At 37.3% G+C, this 15,907-nt stretch overlaps 1 protein-coding gene across 1 annotated transcript; it reads left to right on the top strand.

Annotated features, from left to right (window-relative positions):
- Window positions 1-783: 783 nt before the first annotated feature.
- Window positions 784-4,347, top strand: LOC579591 (thyroid transcription factor 1-associated protein 26 homolog). The gene is made up of 3 exons (XM_779698.5): window positions 784-965; window positions 1,357-1,763; window positions 3,221-4,347. Exons 1-3 carry the CDS (start codon window positions 812-814, stop codon window positions 3,383-3,385), a joined length of 726 nt encoding a protein of 241 aa, XP_784791.2. The 5' UTR covers window positions 784-811; the 3' UTR covers window positions 3,386-4,347.
- The last annotated feature ends 11,560 nt before the right edge of the window (window positions 4,348-15,907 follow it).

The raw sequence follows: 15,907 nt of genomic DNA on the forward strand, positions 1-15,907 counted from the left end.
AGCTTAATTACTGCTTAATGTGTGGTGTCTCTTAAAATGACTTTGAATAACCGGCATTATGCATGCATGTAGTTAGAAATTTGGTGGGGAAAACAGTTACTTGAAAGAGCAAGGACAACAAAAACTAAATTTTGGACGATACGAGCAAAGAACATATCCCACTCTGCATGTGCAAAACAAAACATATAAACACATGCAATGTGTATGTGGGGTTTTGCCCAGGCAGATAATGGAATGCTTTTTGTCAGTTGTTTATATTTACAGGCCCTCCTCCATGAGACAAACATAAGTACAACTGTACTTAGAGCCTATATTCTGCCCTTGTTTTGACGCAAAATCGCCAAATATGCCAGCCATCTGAGTTGTGAAATAAACACTTTTTGATATGAAGTGTCTCACAGCGTCATGATCAGACAGTTGCAATTTTATTGTAAAATAAAATATATTTCAAGTCGGTCATATAGATCTATTCATTTAATTTAACTTAATTTAATTTTATAATCAAAGAACTTTACATAACTGTCTTGATCCGAAGGAGACACAAACAAACTGAGTCATGACTACATATGAATGATTTGTTTTGATTCTGCAACCGGTTACCCCAATTAATAATACCCCAACAAATGATGTCCGAGATTTATTTATTTACTAGCTATCGATCAATACATATAGGATATTTTGGGCTGCTCGGTTGCTTCTTAGCCTCGCAAAAAAAATATTAGTAGACCTTTATGATGTAGCATGCACTTATCAAATTGGCACCTCCAAACTACACCGCCTAGATATAAGCAGCTATTATTCTTCATTCAACATGGCGCTCTCCATGGACAGACCACGAGATCGAGATGGAAATTCACACAAGTTTGGAGCTAAAAGTAGATTGAATAGCAGAAATCAATCTCCAGGAATGAAGTCATCGCTGAAGCATGCTTATCGGTCAAAAGTCATTGGAAATTTAAAAGAAGGTATCGTATTCGTAAATGTAACTCGACTATGAATTATGATTTTCAGCCGCGTGATCGCGTGAGTACAAGTAGCAGCCGAGCCAGGCCAGTGGTGCAGGCTCGGCTTGAGAGCTCCGGCCGCCGAGCCGGGACTTTCAGCGGACAAGGTGCATAGCCAGCGCATGCCAAGATAAAGATCAAGATTAATCTCTATTAATGATGGACACAAGTGCAGTCTGTTACTTTTCTTAGTGTAAACTGTAGTGTAGTATTTGTACTTGTAGGATTATAGATTTACTAGAATTTCTAGCCTGGTTTAGCATTATTTTCAGTTTCAACTCTTTGTCAGATCTAGATCTAGACCTAACGCCTTTGTTTTTTTTTCCCTTTTGAATCAAATCTTCAAATGCAGGTCAAGGGTATGCCGACAAAAGGAAGAGAAGATTTCTCAACAACTATCAGAAATTGAGAACAAAACACAGACTTCAAACAGAGAGGAACCAGAGCACAACCGACAATGAAACAGTCGCTCCTGACATTGATGCATTTGCGCAAAACATTCAAAGAGATACAGCGGACAATGTCGAAGGCAAAAGCAACTCAGCTTCAGAAAGCAATGTGAGCAGACAAACCGGCAAGGGGAATGAACATAAAGATGGGAGTGAGATAAAGGATAAAGGTGATCCGAAAACTGGAGAAGGGGCAGAGAAAAAGAAGAGATTCAAGAAGCGAGGAGGCAAGAAAAATGCAAAGAACAGATTCACCAAAGCCCAGGCGGAATTCACAGAGAAGAAAAGAGCTGAGGAGATGAGATTACAGGTAAAAAGTAACTAAAGGAAGTGACACGTTTTACAGTACTGGGGGGGGGGGGCATTTCACAAAACGTGTCATCAGTGACAAATAACAGTTTTTGTTTTGCATTACCCCGGGGTTTTTTTTTTTTCCGCCTTTTTTTTTTTGCCGACTTAAAAAACACTAGAGGACCTAGGTTAGAACCTTGTAGTACACCATGTCATAGAAGAAAAATTGGAGGAATTATTTTTATCAACTACATATTGAAATCTATCAGAAGGATTACTTTCAAACCAAGAGGACAGACAAATTTGAGTGTTGTTCTAGTTTCCGAGTGGTGAGTCAACACACAGATTACTTAGCTGGGAGACATTGCCAGGCATAGCGCCAGGTGGAGGGGCATTAACAAAAAAAAAGGTGCGGTTAATACACCGTTTATTACGGTAGTCAAGTTTGTTCAGAGTTTGACTTCTGCAAAATTTGACTTAGGAAGGCGGAATGAACATGCCTTTTGCATAGTAAAGGATTGATTTGACTTACAGGAATCTTTGACTTACATGTATGTGACTTTGAGCTATACAGAGTTATTCATAATCACTTACTGTATTTGGAATTTGATTGGCCAAGTGCATTTTCTAACAATGAATGAGAAACTTTTTTGAAGTTGAAAATCACTTAATGAAAGAATATCTGTAACTCTAACTTTTTAATTTTATGTGGGCTGTACTCAAAATTAATAGCATATTACTTGTTTGTTGTTCAATAAGAAACAAAAGAATAATATAATACATGTACTAACAATTGGGGCAAGCTGGTAAAGTCTGTGAGTCTTAAGATTAGAAAAGTTGTACGTGTTTATGTACTTGAAGTTTTATTTGTTTTTTGGGTTGACAATTAGTACGTAACTTTGAAATATATTTGCAATCTTCATGATTTCCATGTATTGAAGTTAGTGACCTCACTTTTGAAAGCTCTTTTTCTTTTTGTCTTGTTTATTTACATCAAACTGTCAGTAATGTATTAAAAGCACAGTTTAGAAATCATAATGTCAAATATTTCTTGATCCATTATTCAAAATAGATAAGAGAAAGGGGTATCATTTTTGTTTAAGGCATGGCCCTACATGTTATCAGTGTCTGTGATATGGTGTAATATTGAAGCCCTAAGAAAATTGTTCTTTAAAATGATCATGAAGTGCCTCAAAAAAGTAAAAAGCTTTGAGTGACCGGTTTTACCATTCTCTCTTTCCGTAATAGTGTTATGACAACCGTTAGGAGAAAAGCAAAAATTGGGTTTCGATTTACAATCATAAATATCTTGATAATCAGACAGGCGATCGGCTTGTGAAAGTCACGGGGTTCCTGACTGACCTAAAGGTTTGTAATGATGATTGCAGCATGAGCTAAATCAAGGATTCCGTTTAAGGATCTGAGACAAAGTTACCGGATCCCTTTAAATTACATTTTCTTTATTTCTCTCTACAGGCCCTCACACAGCAGCAAACAGAGAGGGCGCTAGCCCTGGAGCGCTACAATAAGAAGAAGATGGACTCGCATCAGAAGCTGAAGAAGAAGTCACGGAGAGGGCAGCCTCTCATGAAGTACCACATGGAAGCTTTACTCGATAAGATCAAAGCGCAAGGCACATGATGAGAAAAAAGGACATTATGGACAATCAACTATTTAACTTTTAACAACTGTCTCAAGTTAACTCAAAAGTTATAACCCTTTTTGTGCCTAAAATATCATTCATAGAACTCAACTTGATATTGAATGTTCATATTTCTGTTTTGTATTGACAAATCTAAAACTCCTAGCTCAACGATATGTTAATTTTATACATTTATATGATTATGTCAATATGTTTTATTGCATTGTACTATTTTCTTTTATATCGTTGAATAAAGATGAATTGAATTGAATTGAATTGAATGCTCTATCTTTTTAGATAAATGGGGGGGGGGGGGGAATGAGTCGTGACAAAATAGTGAGAAAAAGGAAGAGGGGGGCAAAGCATTATGGATGAAAGATGACCCCCCCCCCCCCTCCCATGCCCTCACATTTTTTCATTTTTCATTATACATGTACATGTGTATTTTGTTTTGTGCAACTTTGATATTTTTTGGATTGTTTGCTTAGTTTGCTTTCATTATTTTACTGCTGTTACTGCTCCCAAGTCTATCCTCACATAATAAGAATTGATTTTTTTTTTTTTTTTAAGCGCTATATCCAATTTAGAACTGATCAAAGCGCTTTACAAAACAAATAAATTGGATTAAAACCAAACCAAAAACATGATAGAAATGTAATGCAGTTAATTACAATGTAAATAGGTGTGTTTTAAGATGCTTCTTAAATAATTCAACTGACAAACGTACAGCGTAATTCACGAGGTAACCCTGCCCCTACTCAATTCACTCTTGACTAATAATTTCTTAGGGTACATTTTTTGTCATATGATTAGGCTGTTAAAGCTGCTGCATCAAATAAATTTACATTTACAACGTGTCACTCTTTTATGATACAACAGATGAGATTGCTGATCTCCATAAATCATGTACAGATATTTGAATAAACGAAACATTAAAAGTGAACAGATATTGAAATTCTGACATTTGTATGCTGTACACATATTTATTAGTTTGCCAAGTAAAAGCTGGCTTGCTCTTGACAGGAAACATCTATTGGCTAGATGTGACAGTGGTCATGAGAGGTAACAAAATGATAATGTCTTTTCAGAGCCAGAAGTGTGTTAACTCTGTGTTATAGCATATGAGTTGGCACCCATCTAGGTCCAAACAAACGATATTGTCTAGGGGTGTTTTATAAAACTTCATATGTATACAAAAAAACTGCACTGTACGACATTATTACATATTTGCTCAAAGCCACCCTTCTTTTTCAGCTTCTTCATCTTTAACAATGTTTTCCCTTTTCTCTTATTCTTCTCTTTGTTCTTCTCATCTCTCTCTCTCTCCTTCATCTTTCTTCTTCACCTTCTTTCATCTTTTTCTTCCTTCTCTTCCTTCTCTTACTTCTCCTTCTTTTTGTTCTTCTCCTGCTTCTTCTTCTACCAATGCACACTGGCTTTTTCAAAGGTTCGTAATTCCAATACACTGTTCATGCATTTCCAAACCAATTCCAAATGTGAAATAATGTTTATGATTCCGAAAATGAAGTAATATTTCATTATTCTGGAGACTCCTCATTCCAAAAAATAAATAAGGTTTAAAATGACTAGAAAGGAAATAAGGTTCCTAATTCTGAAATATGAAATAAAGCTCTCGTACATTTTTTTTCTAGAATTACGAACCTTTGGAATCACAAACACAGAGAGTATCAAACCTTTCTAAATACACGATGTACATGTATGAATCTTTAAAAATGTACCTTCGGAATTATGAACGTCTGGAAACAAATAAACTATTTATGAATAAAATGTAAAGAACGTGAGAATATACTTGGAAATTACCTTGTTTATTACCATAAAACTCTGTTCTAAGCATGTTCTTTAGGGGATTCTACCATATTGTAATTTAATTCCAAAACAATCGGTTCACCCACATAATTATAATGAACCATCCTTCTTGAGAATGAACTCCCATAAGATTAGAGAATAATTGTAACATACTATTACGAGGCGTAGGGAACTAATGCAAGGCTTAAGACAAAAATCCATGCAATAATTGGCTGTATGTTTCACTGATCCTCGGTTGAATAAAAGACAATACGATTCGAAGCCTATCCCGTATTAGCAAGTACATGTTATTATACCATGGGGCCTGTATGTCTTACCGATCAAATTATCTTAGTCATACAAATCTTAGTGGATAATTCGTTCATGTATTTGTGACAATTGTGAGGTTTTCAACGATTGGATAGCTGAGATATAGTGTCTGTGGTCATGTGTTATCTTAAATATACACATGTATATATTTAAGATACCACATGACCACAGGCTCTCGAATTTCTCATGTCAATACAATTGAGTGATTGCAGGCGTCCTTTTAGGTTTCAATTTTTGCTTTTATATAAATCAACTCAAATAAGTAAATGCGTGTTATAGGCACATTCAGCATTATAAGCCAAACCGTACCGTGTGAATCAAATATTATGTTGAACAGTATTCTAAAAGAAATAGCAAGAATTATGATCAGAAGAAAGAGAAAAAATATTAAAAATCTCCCATTAAAGTTTTGATATGGGTGAATAGATTATAAAGCATGTATGTACATTGAATTCATTGAATGCATTCCTCTCTCTCTCTCTCCCCCCCCCCCCCCCATCTCTCTCTCTCTCTCTCTCTCTCTCTCTCTCTCTCTCTCTCTCTCTCAACTCTCTCTTTTTCCTCTCCTTATCTCCTCGCTCTCCACTCCTCTCACTCCCTCTCCTTCATCTCCTCCCTCTCTTCCTCCATCTGTCTGACTGTTTGGCTTTCTTTCTATCTTTTTTTTGTTATCATTTAAAGAGAATAGCACCTATTGATGCATATTTTGTCGACACTCGATAGGCTTAGACCGTTCGTTATTTCCCTTTGTTTTCAAAAATTAGCATTTGCAATTGATTTGATTTTGATTTTATTTTTATTTCTGCATTTTCCAAATAAAATATAACTGAATAACAAAGAACATATAAATGTAAGGTATAATACAACAAATTATACAAACAATAATTTCTTCATGTCAAAATGTATTTTTACATAATATATGTACATATAATAACGAAACTTAATATTTCCATAACATATTATCATAAATTTAAAGTATTATCCGAACTGTTCTGTTGGAAAAGTGCAGGAGACCGCAATCATAAGCAAAGCTTGACAATTGAATACAGAAAATAAAGATAATGACGTTATAAGTTCATATCTAACCCTGAAAGCAAATTCCTTCCCAAGTCTGATCGATACCGGGCCATGGTAAGTAGTGTGTTTCTCAAACTTTTGAAAACATTAAGTTTAGATTTAGGATGGCCCATGCAATGATTTTATACCTGCAGGACAATGCAGTGACATGGGAACCACGCCTCCCCCTCCCGAATGGCCATAGGAAAGAGGGAGAGAGAGAGAGAGAGAGAGAGAGTCGGGGGAGAGAGAGAGATGGGAGAGAGAGAGAGAGAGAGAGAGAGAGAGAATTGGAGATGGAGAGAAAAGTGGAAAAGAGCGAGACAAGAGGACTGATGGCCATATCCCACACCTCACCTTATGAAATCAATGGCCAGGCCAATTGCCTCTCATCCAACGACTTAGACTGGTGCACCCCCTCCCCCCCCCCCCCTCCCTAACGAAGACGCTACCCCATGTTTGTCTATTTTACTTAATGATAATAGTCCTATAAGTTTACACGAATTGAAAAAGGAGGGGCGTTACCCTTGAAAACCCATACTGGCTCAATTCAGAAATGTAATTGGAAACAAATAATAGGACACGGATACATTTCTCGTATCAGGGCGAAATGAATTTACCCTCCACCACCCCCTCCTCCCTAATAAAAACGATGTCCATGTCTCTTGACACAGTTTTAAGAAACAGTCGATAAATGCCCGAGTATCTTTAATGCATGGTTCCGCAATTATTCTGCGAAACCTCAATAGAAAATAAAAAAAGCATCACCTATTCGAAAGAATACTTAAAGTAAAGATACCGAAATGCCCTCTAATTGACCCGTTTTCTTTTCGATCAGACCCCCATTGACTACGTCACTAACTCTGTGGCGTAAAATTGGTCCATACATGGGGGGGGGGCGGGGGCGCACCGTTCTCACTTTATGAATTAATTGCGAATCAACTTTGTCGGTGATGAGGGTAGGGCACGACGTTCTATCATATTCATCACCTCCTTCCCTCTTATGTCTTCTCCATTTCTCAATTTCTTTCTTTCTTCCGATCTTTTATCTTCTTTTTTGTATATTCCACACATAGCCAACACAACTTGAGCTCTGCTTTTTAGTGAATTTCTCTTTTCCTTTAAAATTCGATTTATTTCAGAATATGCTTTTATATTTTTATCCTAATATTCTTTGATTACTTATTAATATTTAATAGTGCAGTAAAGCAAATAAGTTTTATTTTCTATTCGTATTCCAAATTCATTTGATATTTATTTTATGTTAGCATCTTTTTCATGTTTTTATTTAGTTACGGAAATAAAATTATTTGAATTGAAATTGAAAATTGAAATCTCTTTCTTTTGTTTATATAACACGATCGCAGCTATTTTCGTGAAATCAAGTACAGTGCAATTTCAATACCCTATTCGGAACATCCCATATAAAAGATGTTCGAATAAACGTAATACCTTATTTCATGTTCGCATATTTCAATATAAGCTTCAGGCTACTAAAGTTGTCGTAGGTTAATTTTGTCGATAGTAGCTGTGGTCGTGTTTTTGAACCTTTTGTTTTCTTTCTCAATTTGATGAGGATCACGGTACTCCCTGTGCCCCCGCAAATTGCTACACGGCACACTGACCCCCCTGTGTCCCACTTTGATCCAGGCGACCTTTTGAAATCAATGACCGGAGAGCAGCTGGATGACCGCCTGTACTTGAAAATTAGGGGTGGGGTGGCAATTATTAATGGGGGCCAAATGCTCCCATGTCCCCCGTATATCTACGCCCCTCTCTCTCTCTCTCTCTCTCTCTCCCTCCCTCTCTTTCCTCTCTCTCTCTCTCTCTCTCTCTGTCCTCTCTCTCTCTCTCTCTCTCTATCTCTCTCATTCTCTCCTCTCTTCTCTCTTTTTCACTCTCTTCCTCTCTCTCTCTCTCTCTCTCTCTCACTCTTTGTCTGTGTATGTGTGTGTCTCTCTCTCTTTCTCTCTCTCTCTCTCTCTCTCTCCCTCTCCCCCACACTCTCCTTGCCACACTTTATGATTCCGGAGAACACTCTACCTTTAAAACCAATGACCGGCGTGCCCTGACCGGCCGACCGCCTGCACTTGCAAATTGGGTCCTGTATAATCAATTATCTACCAGACAAAGTCCGCCGTGCGTGCTCGTTTACGTAATCAGGGCCTCATTAACAACGCGCGTGATGGATCGCGGAGTTGTAGGGTCGGAAGGGCGGAATAATTGTTGCCGATTAGAGGGCTGTAATAGCAGTTGTTTTTAATACTGATTTGAAAACGGCCATGCACAGATTTTTTAAATAGCCGCATTTTCCGTTTCGAGTGCGGACGAATAATTTTGCGAAACGCAGATGCTCTATTTTTTTGCCGCCTTTTTTTTTTGCCGGTTAATCTTGAAAGTGGACCTTGTATCCTGAATAAACGTGAACTTATTTTTAACCCAGAAGCGCTGTGCATATTGTTTACCTCAGTTGGCGTATACAAAAGGACATAAGAGGGTTTACCGCCCTCATTCTGAAAGAAAAACAATCATGATGAAGACTATAGCCTACTAGGCAAAATTATAAAGCCTCAGATTTCTTCATTTTATTATCATTTTATGTTCACAAGACATATTGAAAAATAAAACACGAATTCAGATGAATATTTTCATCTAAACAAAAATATATAGTAGTAGTATTAGTAGTAGTAGTAGCAGTAGTAGTAGTAGTAGTAGTAGTAGTAATAGTAATAGTATAATAGTAATGATAATAATGCAAACATTATCTTATGGCATAGCGCATGTTACATTAATTTGTATGTTCCTAATTATAAATATAATGTCTCTAAATGTACTATCAAATACTTAGGGCCGATCATGTGAAATAATCTCTCGAATACCCTGAAATGTACCAAAAGTCTTTTAGTTTTTAAACAAACATATAAAAATCATCTTTTAAATTTATGTTAATTTTGCCTTCTCCCTTCCTCTCCCTTTCCTTTTCCCCATCCCTTTTTGTTTTGATATTATAGTTTTTGTTGTCGTATTGTTAGTTACTTAAATCATGTTGTTAAAAACTGTCATGTATATACTTAAACCATATAATGGTATGTAGGCCTATTGTCGATCCCAAAATTATTTGTTGTGTTATATTTAAGTTGTATTCTTGTTTGTCTTTTGATTGTTTTGTGTTTTTATCAGATTGTGGAAATAAACTAAACTTGAAACTTGAAACTTGAAACATTGTATTAATTATAGCCTCTTTATTCGATTCCAAAGTGATGCGCCTATATCTTCATAATTATGCATGACAGTACAGGCCGGGCAGAATATAGATACTTTCTCATTAGTTGAAAGTTTAAAAAAATTGCATAATAACTTTATGTGACGTACCCGGGCTCTGCCACGGCGTTAGTACTTCGCGGTAAGAAAATGCCATTTAAATGACTCTATCTATTTGGCGCCAACCATGTTAACGTTGCCTGGGAAGGACTGGACAGCAATATTAAACAGGATTCTTAAACTGCGGACAAGTTAATATCGATTACTAGCTGTTGATGCGCAATCTCTATAATTGAGATAGCTATGAGTATAGAAAAAAAATATATATAACAAAATTGAGGAGAGATGGAGCGAGGTTGAGAAAAAGAGTGCCGCCATTTTCAGAGCGGAAGGAAGTGGGACTTGTTGAATGGCGTTTTCGCTTTTGCACGTTAAGAGCATAATGGGAGAGCAAACACGGGGAGTGCGGCAGCTAATGGTAGCGCGGGGGCTCCTGGTAGACGGTGTATCGTAGAGTGGGTAGCTCTTAAAGATGGGGGTGAATAATCGGTGGTTAGGGGGTGAGAGGATGGTTGGTGAGGGGTAATGGAGAAAGATTACAACAGAGTGAGAGAGGGGTGGTATGATTTATTTAAAACTAAGGTTAGATGAAATTGTAGGTAGGTGTGACTTGGAAGATAACAACAGACATAGGGATGTAACACACACTAGGGGCACACACCCACACAAATATACACACACACTTATATATAAATAAACACACACACACACACACATAGAACACACATGCGCGCACGCACACAATAAAAACACGATTAGAAACATTTTGGAGAAAAAAATCAACCCAAGACAGTTTCAATAGCCTTTTCTTTAACCTTTAAAATGTGCGAATATTAAAATTGGGTATTACGTGATCCTAACATGGTTTCAATAGAATGTACAATACTCCCTTTAAAAAAAGAGTGAATTTTCACTCTATTTTCACTTTCTTGGGAGTGACGTCCATGATCACTTGTTTAGGAGTGAAAATCGATTGATTTTAGAGAGCTCTCTAAGAAGAAAAGAGTGAATGTTCACTCTATTTTCACTACATTTTCACTTTCCAGAGGAGTGACGTTCGTGATCACTCGTTTTTTTTTAGAGAGAGTAAGTATCAACGTTTCTCTTTGGATGATTTCTCGGAACTCTTAACGACCGTGTTATAATTATGTCGAAGCACGATCTCTTAATCATATCGATCGCAGACATTATATATGTTGCTTAAACAAATATATCTTTTTTTAAGACTACGAGAAATTCCAAATTCGCTCTTGTTAACTTATTAGAACCCAAGACTCTCATTGTTTTCAGCTTACATCCACCCCTTTCAAAATCAAATGTTTGTTGTCTCAAATGATTCTCCTCATGCATCGACATGCTTCATGGTTCGAGATTAACGGCAATCCTGAATGAAGTGCATTTCCTATCTATTTTGGGGGCGTAACAATGCCCATCTCTTTCATGGCGTTTGAATTTGTTCATGGATTTGTGGTAAACTTCTGTTTCCTGAAAAATCGATTTAGAGATAATTATCCTATCTTAGCTTTCCAGCCTTCTCATTCTTTTCACTCATTTCTCACGCGGGTTCATGAGTACTGAATAATAGTGACACTGGGATGTTTTTTTTTTTCTGTCATCGGTAAAAGTGATTTAAAGTGCGCTGACAGCCGATTTGTGGAAATCTTTACATCTAGGTTGATGTAAATAGTGCATGTCAACCAATATCCGTTAATTTGACGTGTTAAAAATACAGGTTGTGAAATGAACATAAAGTTCAGCTTTTCTGTGACTGACTAACGATGATTGCAGATTATAACTGTCTGATAATGTTGTATACGGACTAGCAGTCTTAGACATGATAAAAGTGACGTCCACTGGTATAATTATGGCTTAAATAAAGTTTAAAACTAGATAAATAGGTCAGTGACAGTTTTGTGGAAGACATGATGATTAAGAAAAGTTATAAGTAATGAAGTTTTAAAGTTGCGCTTGGTCAAACACAAATTGGAAACTCTTTGTTCTACATACTCAAAACTCTGATGCAGGAATTTCATTTTTCTTCACAGGATTTTTGTTTCATTATATCTGCGCCCTACTTACATTAAATGATACATGATATTGGTATTGCAAGGTTAACCACAACGCTGCCAAATTGCATTTCATCGACTGAAACTTCGAAAATAATTTCTTATGCTCTATTGGCTTTAACTTTCATACATCTGTTTTTTTCTCCCATTTTCTCCTCGCCGGACTTGTCTTTTGAAGGGACGTGCTTTAGTAATTAGGCTTATTTTAGAATTGGTACATTTTACTCAAATGGGAAAGAATTTGAATCATTATTCACTGCTTCCACGAAAACAGGAATAACCGGTGAAGCAAAAACATGCATTTCAGAATAGTAATTACTGGAGTGGAGGTGGGTGGGGGGAGGGGGGTTCAGATGGAGATGTTGGTCTACGGTAAGCCACTACAATTTAGAAATGTTAGACGTGGTTTTGTTATAATTGGGCCTAATACAATTTATTTTAACTAACATTTTATACAAATGACTTTTATTTGCAGGCGAGAACAGTAACATTCATCAGTGGTGAGTGTATCCATTATTTGAAAAAAGGGAGGAAAAAGTAGCACTTTAAGAATTCTTTGCGGTATATTCCCTCGTTTAATAATGGGAAAACATATTTGTGAAAGATGTGCTTTCCGGTTCGATTTTATTTTATTTTCTACCTTTCGGAACAAGAGGTTAGCAAACACTCCAAAATCACTTAGGCCCTCGTTGTATTGGCATACTGATGGAAAGCAATTCATGCATATTTCATATTCGTTCTGGTATTGAGTCCTATACAAAAAAGGACCACAAAAAAGTCAAATTGAATCTTAAGTTGTGTAACTTTTCCATATGAACTTTGGTTGTCATGGTGATGTTACTTCCACGCTTATATAAAGAGTCCCATGGTACGGGTTTGAGCATCAGCCAAGTCTTAGAAGGTCAAAGGTGACATATAGCTGAGCTACTTTGCACTTTGACATGTCCATAATTATACAGTTTTATATTTCCAGTTACACCTTATGCGCTTTAAATTTGCGACTTCTCGGGTATTGTGTTTTCACTGATGGAGACTATGCCACATTATGACAATCGTAGATTCGCCAAAGCCTTTGGGTTTTAATCATTGGATAAAGACTGGGCAGCGTCACCATGGAGAAGATTAATTGACTAAGTATTAAGAGTGAGAAGGGGGACGGTTTCTTATAGCATCTCCATTTGACGTTCCCTTTCCCCTCCTCCATGCTTTCTCCTTTTTTTCTCTCTCTGCTTATTACCCCCCCCCCCCCCAACCTATTTTGTTTGATTTGTTTGATTTATTTTATTTCTGTGTTCAAAAGTATACGAATCCAAATTCAAATTACAAAAATTAGAACAATAACAAATAGGCTACAATGAATAAAATGTTTACAAAAGTAATTAAATGAAAAATCATGTACAATTATATATTATACGATAAACATGTATGAAGCATACAATAAGATAAGAAATATGAAATATTTTCAATAAATTAGAGAGATAATTTAAAACGCAGGAGACCAACACCATATTTGTAGGGGGTACGCACCCATTGTAACACTGTACCTATACCACTGGTTTAGGCATTGCCTAATGTAGTAGTATCGTGGCATCTGCCTCAATAAAAGCTCTTATCATCGGGTCCCTTGAAAACCAAATTTTAACGAAAAAATTATAATCAAGCAAACATTTGCTGTATTATCAATTAAGACCAGCATTTCCAATGACTTGTATACCTTGCGGTCAAGATCTCTGTTATTAGGGGAAAATCCCTGATTCAAAGATAATTCAATTTCAAGAACAGGAAAATGGACAAGAAACTGGCTCAACTAAATCAATCGATAGCCGCCAAGTTTTGATGGCAAACGAATACATGAAAAATGGCGGGAATTTGGTTGAATGATCACCAGTATCCACTGATGACTTTTGAATGTAAATTATACTTTGACTGAGTGATGCATAGCTTTGGTAAAGCTATTGAGAGGGATGAGGGGTGGATGGTTGAATGAAGGCGGCGCCAACGACATATTCTACTCCCCGTACACTATAAGACCACAACACTCCGATCCGATTTCGGAAGAATTTGAAATAGCATTCGATATAAACATTCACACATGTCGAATATTAATATCAAAATACATGTTCGGAATACCATGGATGATACAACATAAATGTCAGTGGGTTGCAAGTTCCATATAGGAGGGAAATTTAAATCGGCTTAGAATCGTAGATAGGACTTCGTCATTTCAATCGTGCGATCGCCTACGATTTGAAGCCGATTTTTCATAAAAGCCGACACGGCTGACAAGAAGGCTTAAACTGACTAGAAATTAGGTTGTTGATATTTATATCATTATTCGAACTTCCATGACGAAGATTAAATTTGTTTGATTGCGCTATCGTAGGTAGGCCAACGTCATTTCAGTCGTGCGATCGAGTACGATTTGAAGCCGATTTGTCCTTTACGCCGACATGGCTGACAAGGAGGCTTAAACTGACTAGAAATTCGCTTGTTGATATTTATATCATTATTCAATACGCCATGAGGAAGATTACATTTGTTTTTGAATGCCCATATCCAACGCAACTATACGATTTCTTTGAACATCGGATCGCAGAAGGATCGTAGGGTGTCCAGTTTGCTTTTAATATAAAATGCGCGATAAGAAGTCACGGAGTGAGGTAGGGTTAAGGATGGATGTGGTCATATCATTTAATTTGTATGTTGACGTTACCCTCTCTCTTTTTCCTTTCCCCTCCCTTATTCATTCACTTTCCCCCTCTTCCTCTCTCTCTCCTCTCCCTACCTCCACTCCTCTACCCTCTTCCCCTCTTTCCCTCCCTCTCTATCTCTCTCTCTCTCTCGTCCTCTTTCTCTCTCTACATTTTTCTTTCTCTCTCTTTCTCTCTATCTCTTCCCCTTTCTCTTCTCTCTCTCTCTCTCTCTCTCTCTCTCTCTCTCTCTCTCTCTATCTATCTCTCTCTCTCTTACCAATCAATTGGGAGACCGGGGACGTGACCCCTTTAGCTGCGTCCATCACTGCTCACATTGCTCATGATGTCTCGCCAAAACATCATGCGATCTTCCCCAAGTATCAATGAAATAATATTTGGGACGCCACCGAGTTCGTATTTTCGGTTCATGCTCATGGCAGCGGATTACAGCAGACGTGGGTGCACGCATTGGCGCATTGGAAGGAGGGGGCAAGGGGCGAAGTGCCCATCCAGACAAATTCATGCTTCTACTGCTGTTGCTGTTGCTTCTGCTACTACTGCTGCTTCTGCTGCTGTTACTAGTATTGCTACTGCTCCTACCGTTGCTGCTTCTACCACGTATCGTGATGATAATAACAGCAGTCATTAAGCCTCGGTCACAAATGCCATTACGAACTGCTACGAACGCCGTACGAACGATTTTCAAAAATTGGAAATTCGGGAAGACAATGGAAAGCAGGGAGATTCGTACGAAATTATCGTTCATACGAACCTTTGTGAACGTAGCATGAAAAACCCTACAATCCAAACGAGGTATATGAATCAAGGGAAGTTAAATGCTTTGCCCCCTCCTTTGGCCAAACTTTAGATACGCCACTATGTGCAACCCTATTATTTTACGAGTTCAATTGATTGTCGTGGCTGTCATTCATGACATTGAGAGCTGCGAGAAATAAAATATGATACTGGTTTAGTTTGTTTAGCCTTCTCAAATTATTGTGCCTAACTCCATAATTAGAAGTACTCTTGAAGCATATCAGATGAGCAAGAATGCATATGCAAGTTTATAGCTGTGCAAAATCTACCAGATAAAGCTATTTTATCCTATCGGTTAATGCATGATATTGACGCGAAGCAATATTGTCACCGTTACTATATTGTGCCGTAGAAGCCCTTTTCTTACTCAGCATCTTTCCACGAGGGTCGCCATTTTGATTATTAAAAATCTGTTGTCGGTCTCGTGTCGGTG

Source organism: Strongylocentrotus purpuratus, unplaced genomic scaffold (assembly GCF_000002235.5).
Source record: "Strongylocentrotus purpuratus isolate Spur 01 unplaced genomic scaffold, Spur_5.0 spur5_scaffold_18, whole genome shotgun sequence".
Classification (NCBI taxonomy): Eukaryota; Metazoa; Echinodermata; class Echinoidea; order Camarodonta; family Strongylocentrotidae; genus Strongylocentrotus; species Strongylocentrotus purpuratus.